The 16,585-nt window shown below is 44.0% G+C and overlaps 1 protein-coding gene across 1 annotated transcript in view; it reads left to right on the top strand.

The window, feature by feature from the left end:
* Positions 1 to 16,585, top strand: part of GSTA4 (glutathione S-transferase alpha 4) — a 60,777-nt gene that overhangs the window by 4,730 nt on the left and 39,462 nt on the right. The window contains exons 2-8 of the mRNA XM_081140614.1: positions 1,474 to 1,525; positions 2,900 to 3,032; positions 3,886 to 4,027; positions 5,649 to 5,780; positions 8,778 to 8,899; positions 12,570 to 12,631; positions 13,456 to 13,485. Coding sequence (XP_080996740.1) covers positions 1,474 to 1,525; positions 2,900 to 3,032; positions 3,886 to 4,027; positions 5,649 to 5,780; positions 8,778 to 8,899; positions 12,570 to 12,631; positions 13,456 to 13,485 — 673 coding nt within the window. The remainder of the gene's footprint in view (positions 1 to 1,473; positions 1,526 to 2,899; positions 3,033 to 3,885; positions 4,028 to 5,648; positions 5,781 to 8,777; positions 8,900 to 12,569; positions 12,632 to 13,455; positions 13,486 to 16,585) is intronic.

The following is a 16,585-nucleotide window of genomic DNA, read 5'->3' as shown; positions in this document are numbered from 1 at the left end:
CCAGGTCAGCTAGTTGAGACAGAGGAAGGGGGCACTGCGGATTCTGTGCCGGTCAGCTTCGCCCCTCCCTTGGATGACTTGGGAGCAGCACAGGGCAGACACCAGTGGGGAACCATCTGGGGACTCGGTAGGAGGAGGCCGCCTCTTCCTGACATGAAGCTGTGTTAGAACATTTTGTACCATCAGGAGAAGAGGAACTTATTTCCACTCTATTTCTTACCCCTCCCCCACCCCCACCCCTGATGTTTTAATTTGAAAACTTTCAAACCTACAGAAAAGTTGTAATAGTACAATGGATGCCTTTCAACTAAATTTAATTGTTAACAGTTTGCCACATTTGCTTTCTCCCGTTCTCTCTCTCTGCTTTTATTTCCCTCAATCCGTTGAAAGTAAGGTGCAGACATCAGCACATATCTTCCTCTTAAGAATAAACTGTTCTAATAACCACAGTATCACTGTCACAACTAAGAAAATTCTAAGTTTACAATATCTAATATACCATCCTTATTGTCCTCCACATGCCTATATTAACTTACATATTTGTGTAGCAGTTATAGCTGCCCCCCTGCACCCACCCTCATCCAGGATCTAATCAAAATTCAGGCATTTGGTTGTTAGTCTCTTTTCATCTAGAACAGTATCTGCTTTTTTCTCTCTCCCCATGCCCTTGACACTTTGAAAGACTCCAGGCCATTTATGTTGCAGAATTTCCACCTGGTTTTCACCTTGAAGTTAGCTCCAGGTTAAGTGTTTCTGGCAATGTTTTCACACTGCCAATGAGACGTGATCTTCTCATTGTGCCCCAGCAGCAAGCACAGGACATTTCTGAGTGTCCCCCAGTGGGCAGCTAAGTTTGACTGCTTGGTTGAATAGATGGTGAGACCTCCAGGTACATTGTTCCTTTGTCATAATTAACTTGTGGGTTATACTTTGAGATTGTGTGACTAGTCTATGCCCCATGACCCAATGATTTCAGCATCCTTTATGATCCTTATCAGAATCAATTATTACATTGTCAGTTGCAAATTTTCTAATTTTATCATTAATTAGCAATAATTCTACATTAACTAGCACTAATCCTGCTGTTTAAAAATAGAGCTTTCTCTCTCTTGTTTTTGGTATCATCATTTCTGGACACAGGTTTTTTTTTGGTTGTGTGTGTTATAATCCATAACTGACATCAATCTTTTTGATGCTTGAATTGTCCCAGATTTGGCTGGGGAATTACCCTCAGGAAGGGTCCTGAGTGCCTTTGCCTTTGACACAGCTCATTAGTCTTTGCTGGTCCTTGCTGCCTGACGTGACAGAATCAACCTTTTCTCCCAGGAGCCTGGTTTCTTAGCACACAGTGATCTTGAGAAGCCAAGGTGTGGGTGCTAAGTGTGCTCTTCCTCTCGGATTTTGCAGCAGTTTAACTTGGAATTTGCAGTCCTGAACCTGTAATAACATGTGCCTTTTCTTTTTAAAATTTAGTTTGATGAAGAGTTTTTGGAAACGAAAGAACAGTTGCAGAAGCTGCAGGATGGTGAGTTATGGGAAGGAGACAACTCCCGGTCATGCTGATTTTTTTTAAAAACAACTGATATTTATGCGGAAGGGCAAAGATGCTGCTGACACTAGACACTAAACATTCAGAACAGTGTCCTAAAACCAGACCAGCGCGAGGGAATAATAGCTGAGACTGCCAGGAAATCGCTCTTCTGTAAGAGGGGAGCTACAGGGAGAGAGAGCAGCTCCTTCTGCCTTCCAAGTAAACAGCCCTTCTCCACCCCTTTCTCCTCCCCCTGCACCATCCAACCTCCTTCTCCCCCTTCCTTCCTCTACATTAACTAGCACTAATTCTCTTTGCCTCACCTCTTTCGCCTCCAAATTATCTGAGGCTCGAGGCCTGTGTCAAGTATGCAGATAAAAGTCCCCATTTAGGGGGCCGCATCACCGAAGTACATACCAGACAAATGAAATCAATAAAGGCCCCATGACCTCCTGGTCAGCCCTCCGCTCTCCACACCCCATAAGAAATACCTAGTGACCCTGTAAGCAGCCTCCCTCCCAACCATCAGCGGGGTCCTCGGGCCCAGGTCAAGGCTCCCTTGAGAGGGACCAGCTGTACAGGCTGTAATGCCACCTGTCACGCGTGACACTGCCTGACCTCACGAGGCAGGTACTGAGCGCTCATCCCCCCTTGACCCCCACATGCCCCCAGTCCTTGAACCCCTATACTTGCGTCTCTCCCTGGGGTTTGAAAGTGTTTGATAAAGGTTTGTTGAAGAAAGTAGTGGGTTACTTTTTAACCAGTGACAGCGAGGTTGGTAGTAAGGTGTCTATGGCTGTGAAAGAGAAAAACCCACCCACGAGTGGACCTGAGTAGCAGTTGGTGATTTAGGCTTCATCATCGGGCTGCTTGAGGCACTGCAGTCAGGAGAATATTCTACAGGGGTGGAAATGTTCCATTCTGTACTGTCCAATGCAGGAGCCACTAGCCATCTGTGCCTACCGAGCACTTGAAATGAATCTGGTATAACTAAGGAACTGAGTTTTAAGTTTTTCAAATTTTAATTAATTTAAATTTAGGTTTAACTAGACAGGTGCAGCTACTAGCTACTGTTACTGGCCACAGCTCTGAAGAAATGTCTTCCCTCAATTCCCACCCCCTTATCACCGTGGGTAGGTCTTTTTCCAGGGGTGAGAATGAAAGGGGGAAGTTTAGAGCAAAGCAGTTTTCAGGCTGCTTTTATGGCCACATCTGCTGCCGAAACGAAGTTGAGTTATCTGTCATCAGGGAGTTTTACACGTTTCCTAAGGCTATGGCCCCACTGTTCCTTTTCATTCCCTAGAGCACTTTTTTTAGGGGTTGGGGGCAGGGAATAGATCACCTCTGACTCTGGACTTCCATTCCCAGGTAACCACCTGCTATTCCAGCAAGTGCCAATGGTTGAAATTGACGGCATGAAGTTGGTGCAGACCCGAAGCATCCTCCACTACATCGCAGACAAGCACAACCTCTTTGGCAAGGACCTCAAGGAGAGAACCCTGTACTGTGGCCCCTCTTATGATGCTTTAGCTGATCTGCAGTCCTTGTAGCACCCCCATCTACTTTGTGTCTTGTGTCACTAGTGTGAACAGGGAATGAAAACCTGGCAGGTCATGAAGACCAGTTGCAAAGTCAGTAAGGAGAGTCTGAGTAAAACGATAGAAAAGAACCGAATTCAGATACTGGAGCCTGTATCTGGAGTGTGGTGGTTGCAGGTTTCAGCATCTTTTAACTCTTTCATAATACTTCTTACCATTCTTGCAAATCTATTACCCTTGAGTATTAGGAATAGGAAGCTGCTGTGACATCCGAGGCCTGGGATAATGTGCCTTGAGTTATGATTTGAGCTCAAAAGCCCAGTCCTTTTACCTCCTGGATGCATGACCCTAGGCAGTGTGTTAAGCTCTGGAGTCCTGATGAGCTTCCTGTGCAGTGGGGATAATAATAGTGCAGTCCTCATAACGTCATAGGATTCAGTGAAATAACAGATGCAGAGTATTTAGCACCATGCCTGATGCATACCAAGCATTCCAGAAACGATATCCACTCTTTTTTTATAAATGTGGAATTCCACCCACACTGCTCATGGGTGTGGAGTGAGAGTGGAGGAGTAGGGGCTGGGGAGAGAGGGCCATCATGACTGTTGTGCTATCTGGTTTGTGACAGATTTTTCTGAAGGAATTTTCCAGATTGTAAGTAGCATCTTTCCTCTTACAAGAAAGGTGTAGATAGATGCTTCCTGGTACTTAAGTTGCCAGAGAAGATCTTAAGAGAAAAAGCACTTTGGATTCTTAGTTGTGGAAGCTGATGAGTTCTCAGAAGGGGAAACTAAGGAACCTGCTTTTTGTTTTAAGGATTGACATGTATGTGGAGGGAACGCTGGACCTGCTGGAGCTGATTATCATGCACCCTTTCCTAAAGCCAGACGAGCAACAGAAGGAAGTGGTTAGCATGGCCCAGAAGGCTATCCTGCGATACTTCCCTGTGTTTGAAAAGGTAGGTGGCAGGGAAGCCTATGAACACAGCATAACCAGACCACAAGGGAGCTGCCGCCAATGCCCCTTCCTGCTCAGGACAGTGTAAGTCTGAGCCCCGCTGGGCTAACCCGGCTGGCCTCCTGAGAGCCGACAGTAGCCATGAGGCACAAAACCGGGATGTCTCGGAGCCTCTCACTAGGACCACATTATTCAGGAGTCTGGAAAAACCTGGGCTCACCACTCGCGTGCATCTGGATTCCTTACATTCACCGGGTGCCCGCCCTGTGTAAGGTACAGAAAAGCAGACACTCTGTAATTCATTCATTCTTTCACTCCACAAACATTGCTGAACAGCGTTATGTATCAGGCATCCCACATAACAGTTCAGTGTGGAGAGAAGAACCATTGCCCTTTATTGCTCTTCCCTTTGCTCTTCTCTGTTTTGTTATTTACCTCGTCTTAGTCTGCTTTTCTGAGTGTCAAACTCCTTTTTCTCAGCTGAGAGGTGTTTTAAATGTTTCAATTAAAAAATAAAAGAAGACAATGTAAAAATATGAAACTGGCAAATGCCCTCTGGCCATCTTCGTGGAATTAGATTTAAGAAGGGGAGGTGTCTCCTGGGGGTTTCTGTCACTTGGTTTCATGCTCTCTTGCCCACAGGCACTGCATGAATGTAAAATATGGCAGTGCAGAAATGTGGCATGACAAGGGAGGAGCAGGCACCGTGGGGAAAGGCCATCGCTGGTTCTTATGTCCCTGTAGCCCAGATGATGTCAGCTCCTCCCAGCACCCAACGCATGAGCTAAAAATGGTTACCCCTCTTCTATGCATAGCGAAGCAGAATCACTGAGAGATTGGGTGATGTGCCCAAGGAGGAGAGCTGGGAATGGAATTCAGCTCTTGGACTACAAATTCTGGATTCATTGTGCTCCCCCACTCTGGCGCCACTGGCTGTGTTTGATTTAGAGTGGTATGCAGGGTCCCTGTCACTCATACACACCACACACACATGTGTGCGTGCATCTTCCCACGTGAGCATCCGAGAATTTGCTGCCAAGGGGATCTCCCCTTCTACCATTCCTATGACTTTGCACCTGGACGGTACTCTCAGCATGGGAGTCCAGATGAACTCTCATGCTTCTCATTTTCTCTGGCTTAGAAAATGCGAAAGGAAGCCTGCTTTTTTATAGTCATGTCCAGTTTATGACTACGAGTGCTGATGTTTGTACAAACAATTAGCAAGCAAGATTGGACTCCTTGGCGAGGACCTATCGTTACTTCTTACATCACTTCCCCCTCCTCCCCAGCCTCCTGGATTCATGAGAGCTAATTCATTTCTGTGGATGTATTTATGGAATAGATGTATCCTTTGAAAGCATAAATCCAGAATTAATATGTCCTTCCCCTTTACAGTGGTTCGTTCTGATATAAAGCAGATATTTAACGGTGCTTTAATTTCTATACCTTTTGTGCACACGCACTCTGATATAGGGAGCTTCCTCTTCATTGATACTATTAATAAAGAGATGAAAGGGTAAGGCCATACTTGACCCCTTCTCAGATACTGCACCGACCCAATAGCTTCATCAGTTCCTCGGGGTAGAGTACTGTGACCCATGCAAAACACTTGTATCCTGCAGGTCCTAAGGGAGCATGGGCAGAGGTTCCTGGTGGGGAATCAGCTGAGCCTTGCAGACATCGTTCTACTCCAGACCATTTTGGCTCTAGAGGAGAAAATTCCCAATATCCTGGCTTCATTTCCTCACCTCCAGGTAAACGAAACCGCATATTAGAAGATTGGCCCAGAACTTTTAGGCCTTCCTTCGATGTCTGTTGATTGGTTGGCTGTGTGTGTGTGTATAACTTTTTTAGATTCTAGTCGGTAAAATGAAATGAAGATGCGGCCCTGAAATTGTTTTTCTGCTCCCCAGATCTGTAGAGATGAAAAGTCATTTACATGTGAAAGAAGTTTTATCTTAGTTTTGTTCCATAACTACACTCTTGGAAAAAACTTCATACAGTTAGCCAGTAGGGACTTGCCGTAGAAGTAATCGCATGGGCCCGGCCAGTTGTTGCTCAGTGGTTGAGCGTCGACCTATGAAACAAGAGGTAACAGATTCCCCTGCAGAGCACGTGCCGGGGTTGCCGGCTTGATACCCAGAGGGGGCGTGCAAGAGGCAGCAGATCAGTGACTCTCATCATTGATGTTTTTATCTCTTTCTCCCTCTCTCCTCTCTCTGAAATCAATAAAAATATATTAAAAAAAGAAAAAAGTAATTGCATGGGCAGGATGCTCCTCATCTGTTCCTGCTGAATGTACTGACAGGAATGTGTGAGCATCAGCCTCAAAACCAGTCTCATCACCAAGGCATGGCTCCCAGTCTCAGAAATAATGTGGCCTCAGGCTGGAAATGTCCAGGCCTGCATGGTGAGAGCAAATGAAAGGCACCCTGAATATCATCCCAAAGAGCTCCCACCATTCTCCTTCCCAGAAATTCCCAGGAAAGACCTGTGTGTGGCTCAGCCTATTCCTCACTATTATTCTGGCAGGATTGACCATACAGTTTTGAAGCAGAAAGGGCTTTAAAAAAACTAATCTCCACAGCCTTCAGTATACATATGAGGAAATAGAGACCCAGGGTAAAGAAGTCAGCAGCTGAGATGGCCCAGCTAGTGGATCCCTGTGTTGTGCCTAGAACCTTAGCCTTTTATGTGCAAGTCCAGTAGGCTTTCCTCTATACTGGGGTTTGGCAAACTGTGACACCCGCCCCAGGCTAAATCAGGCCTGCCACCTGTTTTTGTACAGCTCTTGAGCTAAGAATGGCTTTTACATTTTTAAACATTAGGGGGAAAATGCCAAAAGAGTAATAATGTTTCATGACACATGAAATTATATGAAGTTCAAATTTCAGTGTCCATAGATAAGTTTTATTGTGCCCATTCATTTATGTATGTCTACACTGCTTCTGTGCTACCACGGCAGAGCTGAGTAATTCTGTTAGAGATAACGTATGGCCTGCAAAGCCTAAAATATTTACTAACCGGTCCTTTAGAGAAAGGTTGTCAAGATGTAGACCACATTGACACATCTTTGACCAAGTTGTCAAAGGCCAAGAGAGAGACATACTTCATCTCCCAAGAGTAACACAAAGTTTTTTGTCTTTTTAAAAATAATTTTTCCAAGTCTAGTAAACATTCTGATATACTAATGAGACAACCAGTTTAATGCCTATATCCAGAAAATGAGAATAAAAATCTTCAACAAGGCAAATAGGCATTCTATAGTTCAACATATAGTTATATGTTCATTTCTTCTTGAAGGCACAGAGATGATTGCTGTTTAATTTGACTTTAATACCAATCGGTCCTTGAAGTAGCCCAGGGACCTCCTGGTATTTTCATCCATGATGCTAACGACTTGTTTTTAAACACCAGGCACATTGGTGTAAATACAGTTTTAATCTCTGATCAGATCAAACATTAATATTAAAGGACTTTAGAATCTATCATCAGATCTGAGTTTAATTGAAGGGTCATTTCTACATTAATTAAAGAGTTAGAAAAAGTCAAGCAGCACAACAGTTTTATTATACATGGTAAGTATAAACCCCACATAAGTTTTTAAATGATAAATCCTATGGAATAAGCTTCTCAATATTGGAATGATATTCAAAACTAGATAGTACAAATAGTTCAAATAAGTAATAAAAAGAGAATGTCATATCTATATAGAATTCATTGACAGAGTCTGTGTTAATGGTGTGTGTGTGTGTGTGTGTGTGTGTGTGTGTGTGCATGCCTGAGGCTGTGCTTTGTTTATAACTGACGTTTAATAAGTAGTAGCTTTTTAAATAAGTGACCTCTTTACTTTGAAAGATTTTATTAGAATAATTACATATGATGGATATACACTTCTTCATAGAATTCAAAATTTTTACTGGATCAAGTAGACTTTTTTTTAATCTTCACCCGAGGATATGTTTTTTTTTTTAAAGTTAATTACATCTATCTGTTGCCTCCCTTACACGTCCTGACTGGAGCTCCAACCCCCAACCTAGGAATGTGCCCTGACTGGGAACCTAACCTGCAAACTTTTGGTATATAGGACAACGCTCCAACCAACTTAGCTACCCGGTTAGGGCCAAAGTAGACTTTTTTCCTCAGTAACTGAGAATTGGTAAGATATAACTATGAAAAATATGATTTTTTTTCTTCCATTCCAGTTTACATAAATTTCTGGTATCTGAGCCCTAGGCTACAAAAAAATGCAGCTGGCCATTTCCAACACACAGCCAGGAAGAGGATTCATTTGCTATTAGGAGTGAAGAAAAGTCCAAGAAAGCTGAATCTGAAAATCTAAATTGTACCCTCTGATGACTTTTTAAAGCACTTTCATTTAAATTACTCATGTATTTTCTGAGCAGATCAATATATTTGAGGCACTTCTCAAGTCTTCCCCCACCCTTTTTCTCTTTAAGCAAGTATCATAATCCTATTTTAAGTATCTTTTTAATTTTGCTCTCTCTTTGGTATGAACTGTGAGATTTGCATAAAGCCTGGTGTAGATACCTGCCGTTGTTGGCAGAGATTGTAACTAATCTTATCAGGAGATCAGACCCGAGTGGATGCTGCGTTACAGTTCTGGTTGGATCCCTATAGTAAATACTTACTGAACAAACTGGATGGATGGGCCATTTTGAACAACCATATTTTCATAGTAACTCATACCTTTGTGGTTAACCTTGAACTTCTGTGTTTCCCTTTTTCAGGAGTACACAGTGAAAATAAGTAATGTCCCCACAATTAGGAAATTTCTTGAACCTGGCAGCAAGAAGAAGCCTCCTCCCGATGAGATCTACGTGAGAACCGTCTACAACGTCTTTATGCCATAAAACAGCACATGCGTCTGTGAGTGAGAACTTGCCCCTAGAGATCGCTGTGTCCACAATTGTATCTTAATCGATGCCAGGCTGCCGTGATCCCAGCTCTGTCGTGGTGCTATGTATAGTTGTTCCTAAGTTGGGTCTTTCATGTCAAGATCTCTTCTACAAACATTGACATGTTTTTGTCCAGTGAATAATTGTTATGGAATCTTTTTCTGAAAACCTTTTTGGAGAGTCTGGCATTTAACTTAGATCTGGCCTGAACTCATTTCCTGGTAATAGGAATGGGCAGGACCTCATGTTCTTCCCCTGAGCTGCTTTTCTCCTCTCCTCCCATTCTAAACTCCATCTGGTCTCTTCCTAATTTTTTAGTGTCTTTATAAAAACAGAATATCTAGTGAATATCTCTCCTCTGAGCTATTATAAGTCCATGGTAGTAATGAATGCAGTCGATATTAGCCAAAATAAAGAATTGACAAATCATTGCCCTGTTCTAGAATTTTTCAATGAAATTGTTTGGAATCTGTAATACAGTTACATGGTTCAAAAATCAAAAAAGTATAAAAGGCCATACAGTTGGAGGTATTCTTTTTAGCCCTGCCCCCAACTACCTGATTCTCCCCACAGGCAAACACGGTTATCATTTGTAAATCCTTCCAGTTATATTTGGTATATGTATAAGAAAATATAAATGTGTATTACTTTTATCTTATTACCCAGATGTTCATTTGTAGGCTTGAGTTTTTTGCATTTCAGACTAAAAGGATGATTTATTCATACTGCTTTAAACATGTGTTGATTTATGGCTCAAATATTAATTGAGCACCTATGATGTGCCAAGCAGGGTTCCAGGAGGCAGAACCCTAGAACAGAGCCCCTGCTCTAGGAAAATTGACCACACGGTAGGGGAGATAGATGTGTCAACGGCAGAAGTAATTTTGGAAGGCTCATAGCGGGGACACATTCATCCCTTACTGCAGGAGAGGGTTTTGCTCAGATGTTAAAAAAAAAGTCATGAGGTGATCATTAATGCCTGTCACAATCATTGCAAGGGCCTTAGTGTTTTATTGGAGGAAAACCAAGTGCAGACACCCAGGTTGTTTGTGTTCGCTTTAATAGTGTGAAGACACTGTCATCACTCTAATATTTAGAATTTCTGGACGGGCAAGGACTTGGTAACACATGTAGCACTGGGCCAGGCCCTAGGAGCAGTGGTGGCCCCGGCTGCTGCCTCTGAGGGAGAGGCCCAGGTTCCGGCAGGATCCTGAGAGCGAGAGCCAAGAAAAAGAAGAAAAGGACGGAGTGTGTAATGAAAACACTCACCCTTCCCAAAGATAGGTCTGATCTTTGCTTCTGGGAGGTGATGTCAAAGCCCTTGTAATGTCATGCCTGAGAGGAGTGCCTTTGTTTGCCTGGCGGCCTTGGGCCAACCAGACAGTAACAAGTGTGATTTGAGCCACACCAATAGTGCCCTGTAGGGTGGGGACTTTGGGTCTTGTGGTGTCAGCCTAATGCTGGAGGGGCTGGAGTTGGATCAGCCACGTGGGCAGTCAGTTATGTCCACATGATGGAGCCCAAATAAAAACTCTGGACTCAAGGCTTGGGTGGGCTTCCTGGTTGACAGTACTCCATTGTCACACGTGATTGCCAGGAGGAGTTAATTTGTCCACGACTCTACCGCGAGGACAGCTGGAAGCTCATGTTTGGAACCTGCTGGACTCTGCTCTGTGGGTCTCTTCCCCTGCTGGTTTCCGCCTGTATCCTCTCCCTGTAATAAACCATGGCCGTGAGTACAACAGCTTTCAGTGAGTTCTGTTTGAGTTCTTTGAGCGGATTGTCGAGCCTGAGGGTGTTTTTGGGGTCACCCCGTTGAACTTGCAGTTGGTGTCAGAGTGAGGGTGGTCTTTTGGCCTGCTCCTTCCAAACTCTTCCGGGAAGAGAAACATTTACACTTGTTTGAAGATTAATTTACACATGAGATTAATTTAGACATGGACTTGATAATACCCAGGGGTCTGTATTATTGAGTTTGGTGGGATGGCAGGAAATTTGGACTATTTTGTGATTTTACTCTCCAGTGCCATTGCCTGACAATATTAATCAAGAGCCTGCTATGTAAACCTTAAGCCATTTTGTAAACATTGCTCTTTGGGTTTTAATTCTCTTATTAGACACCAGGGGGCCCTCAAAGCTGGCCCTTTGAGGAAACAAGCAGGGAGGAAGTTTGGCTTCTGCACTGAATTGGAGGATTAGAGAAAATAAACACAAGAGGCCAGGCTGTTTCCAATGAAGACAGATTCCCATGGCTTTCCTGCTCGTGGTTACATGACCTTAAATTGTGCAGTTCACTTCCCATGCTTGAAACTAGTTCCCCTCCTCCACCCTGCTTCAGGTGGCATTTCCCAGTTTGTCCCAATCCCCTTTTGGTCCAGACTCCTGTTCATTAGTCTCAAACCTTTCCCCTCCCTCCCATTTTCATGAGCCACCAGGCCCTGGTGGTAACAGTAGGAGGCCAGGCACTGGGCCATTTATCCTCAAAAACATCAGGGCTGGACCCAAACACGTGAGACAGGGAACACGAGCAGAGGGGTGACACGAGGCTCAACGTCTAGAATCCACCGCAGGTGAACCCGTGGGGTTAAAGGGCACAGCCACGAATAAATGGGGCAGTTACAAAAGCTCTGGTGTCTGGTATCTGTGATGAAAGAAGAGGTGCAGCACTTAATGAGCCCGGGACCCAGCATTAGCCACTCAGAAAGGCTTTGGCAGACGGGGTGCCGCAGGGAACACCTGATCTCCTGCTGCCTGGCTGGGACCGGCCATAACCGCCAACCTCCTGGGGGGCCCAACAGAGCAGAAAGTGACTTCCACGGGCTAGGGTCTGCAACAGCAACCATCGTGGGCTCTTTTATCTGCTGTTCCCTATTCATCGAATGTGCTTTTTATTCTTGTCCTATCAGCGCAAATGTCCCCACCCGAGGGCTTGCCTCTGGCCAGGAGGCCTGTGGCACTCCCCCCACACCCACACACCTCTCTCTCATCCCCTTATTTTGTTTTCTTCAGAGCACGGGACAACCTCTGCCAATTTCATCTGTTTAATCTATCATTGTCTTTACTTTTAAGGTGGGTTCCTTGTAGAAAACATAATTGAATCTTGTTTTAGTCCACTCGTAGCCTCTGTCTTTTAATTGGTGCACTTAAGGCAACTTTTAAATTCATTACTGATGTGGTTGGGAAACCAGACATGGGGTCCGAGGCTGCCTGTCACTACTTGAGTCAAATTAAGCAGGGACAGGGCTGACTCACATATGAGCATTTATTCCAATAATGCCAGCAAAAGGAGAGAGAGGTCGGTCACCCCGGAAATTCTGCTCTGACCCCCCTCACCAGTTGGCTGATTATATACCAGGGAGGGAGAGGATAACTGCATGCAGCTGCGAGCTGCAAGTGTAACAGGGAAAAGGGAGGGTCGGGTCTGCAGTCTGGCCTTCAGGAGCTCAAAGTCTGATAACCAGGTGGCTAATCTGTGACACTACAAACGGCCCAGCCCACTCCTGGGACCGGAGAACGGTTAGCGTTCCTGAGCAAACTCCCAGAGGGGTCAGGGTCCAGGCACAGCAACCAAATCAAAGGGTGTCCTGTCCTTGGTCTGTTCTCAAAATGCATTTCTTTTCTGAGTGGTGGACTCACCGAGGCATCTTATCTTTTTACAGCCTCGTCTCATCCCCCGGTTTCTCAGGGTCTGTAAGAAAACCTCTTATCTATAGTTTGTAAGGTGAATGATTATTAAACAACTGTGGCTCTATTCTTATTATGTGCCCTTCCCCACTATCAGCTGAATTACTATCTACCACGTTTGTAACTGTTTTCTCTTTGTTTCCCTTGTTCTTTGTTTCTTTTTCTTTGGTCGTCGCCTCTTTTTCTGTCTTCTTTGGTTTTAATTGAGCATTTTATATGATTCCATTTTCTCTGAACACGTCAATTGTAGCTCATTTTTTAAAAAAGTTTCATTGTTGTCCTAGAGTTTGCAATATATATTTAAGCTAAACAAAGATCACTTTCAAATAACACTCTACTGCTTTACAGGTAGTGCAAGTACCTTATAACAAAGTATTCCCAGCTCCTCCCTCTTGTCCCTTGAAACAGTGCTGTCATAGACTTCACTTATCCTTAACCTATAACCATCTCATACAGTGTTGCTGTTATTATCTGAACACACTGCAGGTATCTGTTTATATGTTTATCCTGTCTGTCTTCCCCACGTAGGAGGGAAGCACCACAGGTGCAGGGGTTGGGTCTGTTGAGCGCGCCGTTCTAGAGCCAGGGCCGAAAAGAGTGCGTGGGACAGGGTGGTACTCAGTCAGTCTGTGTTGACTGAGCCAATGGAGTCTCAGTTTCTTCTTCCTTGGGTAACTGTGTGCCACCAAATACACTAACAGTGGATAAAAAATGAAGCCCTGGTGGTATGCACAAACTGGAATACTCCCTGGCCAATCCCTTGAGTGGGCGGAGCTTGCAACAGGAAAGATCAGGGTTATAAACCCTTCACTTTATTTCCCAAGAGCACCAGAGCCAGGAGCCAGACAGAGAGAAGGTCAGTGGTGAAGTTTTTATACACTCTTCTTGGGGTTGAATAGTTAACATTGTGGCCAAATTTGCAGCTTATAGTCAGCAATTGTTTTAACTTGGTGGTTAATTTAATGCCTATATTTTTCTAAACTTGCCTGTGTCAAATGAAAGGAACGGATTTTTTTTCCTTTTTTCTGCAGAGTAGAAATGTAAATGAAAACAAGTTACAGGTAGACAAGGCCTTTTAAAGACTGTCACTGCCTGTGCCCCATAGGCATAATACCTGACATTAGCATCCCCCACATCCACATCACACACGACATGTGAGAGCCGAGTGGTGTTTTTCAGTTGATTGATGAACATCACAGGCTTAGCAGAACTTTAACATTTATTCATTTTTGAGCTATTACATTTTGCCGCCTTAAGCAAATTCATCTTTTTGACATAGTTGAAAAAACACAGACACCACCTACTCTGTGCCAGGGTGCTAACAGGTAAACCAAGTCTCCTGCATCTGGGTGTCTACTCCACTATGCTTGGAAGAAAACTATCTGCCACCAGGGTCTTCCTCTGGGGTCCTTATGCCTCGGGGAACTGCAAGTTGAAAAGCAGGAGTCTCTAAGTCAAGCCCTGACACAATTTTTTCTAGGACTTGTCCCCGCCTTTAAACAGCAGCAGCAGGCATGTGGTAGCTCACTTGGCTTGCTTTCTAAAGAAGCCTTGATGACCTAGTAGATGGAAGTCTCTTTCTTTGCTGTATTTTCCATTTAGGGAAGTTTGTAAGTCTTAGGGGTATAGGCCAACCTCTTGTAAATTTGGGGAACATGAATCAATCCATCAGACATTCGTGGAAAGGAAATTTAGGTTCAGAAACTGAAATGTGAAGCTCTCTGGAGAAGTTGCTGAGCGTGTGAGCTTGGAATAGATAGAGCTCCCTCCCTGACCATCCTATGCTCTCAGTAGCCCACCCCCTCCCTACCCAGGAAGGTTGTTCGGCTGTGTTTGTGTATTAAAAATTCCATATAAATACTTGAGCCCTTTTTCAAAGGAGCTAGTTTTATGTAGAAGACTTTCCCTTTGATAAAATCCAAATAATATGTCAAATCCAACTAATGAAGTGGTTTGCTACTATATAATATATTAGCAAAATAGAAGAGAAATAATAATTCATAATCAAGCAAAAACTGATAAACTTTAAAGCTCGACTGAAAGTCTTGGTTATGCTCCAAAGCATTATATACTTAAAGCTAAGATGAGGCTACCTCTTTCCAAACTAGCAAATTAAAATTCTGCGGGGGATACAGGGCTATCTGGGAGAGTTTTTTGTCTCAGTTACAGATTTTGATCTGCTGGTTGTAATGCAAATAGGACATTCTGATCTATTGGAGAAGCCAAAGTGAATGTTAAGGCTATTTCTATTGATAATAGATTTAGAATTGACATCTTGTATTCTGACCTAAAACATCTGCTAAAACTGGCAACTTCTTAAATTAACCCCTTAAAATGTTCATGATCCAGAGAAGTGAATAAAAGCCTGCTTTTTGCCTAACTGTTCAAATAATTGAGAAAAATGTGTGTTGTTTTGCCTAAATTATTCAGAATGGCTGTTAACATTGTCAGTAGAATTTCACCCCAAAAAGATTGGCTGCTTTCCTGATGCACGTATTCAGCAGATAGGAGTGTAGGGCAAAGAATGAAAATGAGGGGAGAGAAACAAGAGCAGAAGGATTGTTAAAACTGGAAGAAATGAAGGAGATTGCCTAATTCTGAACCAGCTCTTCATTTTATAGTTGAGAAACCTGACATTTCTTTCAGACCTGCTCCAGGGCTGGGACCTACATACCTGATACTTTGTTGAAATAGGGAATTGAAGGAGGCCTTGCTCTCATCCTAGGAATTCCTCTCTTGAAGGGGGATCAGTAAAAATGACCCACATGGGAAATTTACAATTCTCTCAAATTCCCTCTGCCCTTTCCTTTCTCTATTCTGAGCCACCCACAACTCCAGCACACCACCATTCGCTCACCCTGCCTTTTAAAACACCATGCTCTGCCATTTGTGCCTGCCCAGCAGTCCCTGGGAAGAACGACCTAGGGCCAAACTCTGAGTCCCAGGTGCAGTTTAGTTGGGTCTTCATTCTAGACTTGGGTGGCTTCTCAAACTTGATTTAAATATACAAGTGAATTACCTGAGGATGTTGTGAAAAATGCAGACTTGGATTCATAGATTGAGCCCAGGGACTGAGATTCTGCATTTCTAACACACTCCCTGCGAACCTGATGCTGCTGGCCCAACACATTAGTAGAGAATGCCTTCCCCTCCTTTCAGAAGCATATGTGAATGCTGCTGCAATGTGGAGATACAGGCATGTATGTGCTTGTGCGTGCATGCATGCAAGTGTGTGTGTGCTTGTATGTGCATGCATGCAGGTGTGTGTGCTATGCGTGTGCACGCATACAGGTATATATGTGTGTGTGTGCATGTATGCAGGTACGTGTATGCTATGTGTGCATGCATGCAGGTGTGTGTGTGTGTGTGTAATTTTTGAGTCCTTACTATGTTCAGTGATTTGCACACATTAGCTTCTTTCCACCTCATAACTAACCAAATGAATTAGGAGCTATTAGCTTTGCTGTACAAATAAGGAAAGTGAGGCTTCGAGAGGTTAAAAGACTAGATCAAGTGAGAGGTAGAGCTGAAATATGGTTTTACTGCTGGTTCCCAGGGACTAATTCAGATACATGTTCCACTTTATAAAAGATTTAGGGCATATTTATTATCCAAGGACCATACCCTGACTATCCAAAGGCTGTCATGCATCATGGCTACTTTCTGCTCACCTGCCTTAGGCGTGGGTCCCTGGGGCTCTGGGTGGGGAAATGCACCCCACTGTTCATCGCAGGTGAAGCTGCACACAGGCCATGTTTGTGAGACCTGGCAGGTGAGTCTCAGTTCCCAATGTCGTTAGACCTCTGTGGGGAGCCTTCCAGGGTTGTTGAGTTCAGGACACGCCTGTTGGTCAACATCAGCAGCACAAGAATGCGCTTTGAAGAGATGGGAGTGAGTTTATACTTGACTCAAAGCCTCGGGTTCTTCCAGCAGCTTTTCCCAGAGCACTTGCATCT

Source organism: Miniopterus schreibersii (assembly GCF_964146895.1).
Source record: "Miniopterus schreibersii genome assembly, chromosome: 6".
In the NCBI taxonomy this organism is placed as follows: domain Eukaryota; kingdom Metazoa; phylum Chordata; class Mammalia; order Chiroptera; family Miniopteridae; genus Miniopterus; species Miniopterus schreibersii.
Note: the sequence above shows the minus strand (reverse complement) of the source record. Positions and strands in the feature narration are given on the sequence as shown.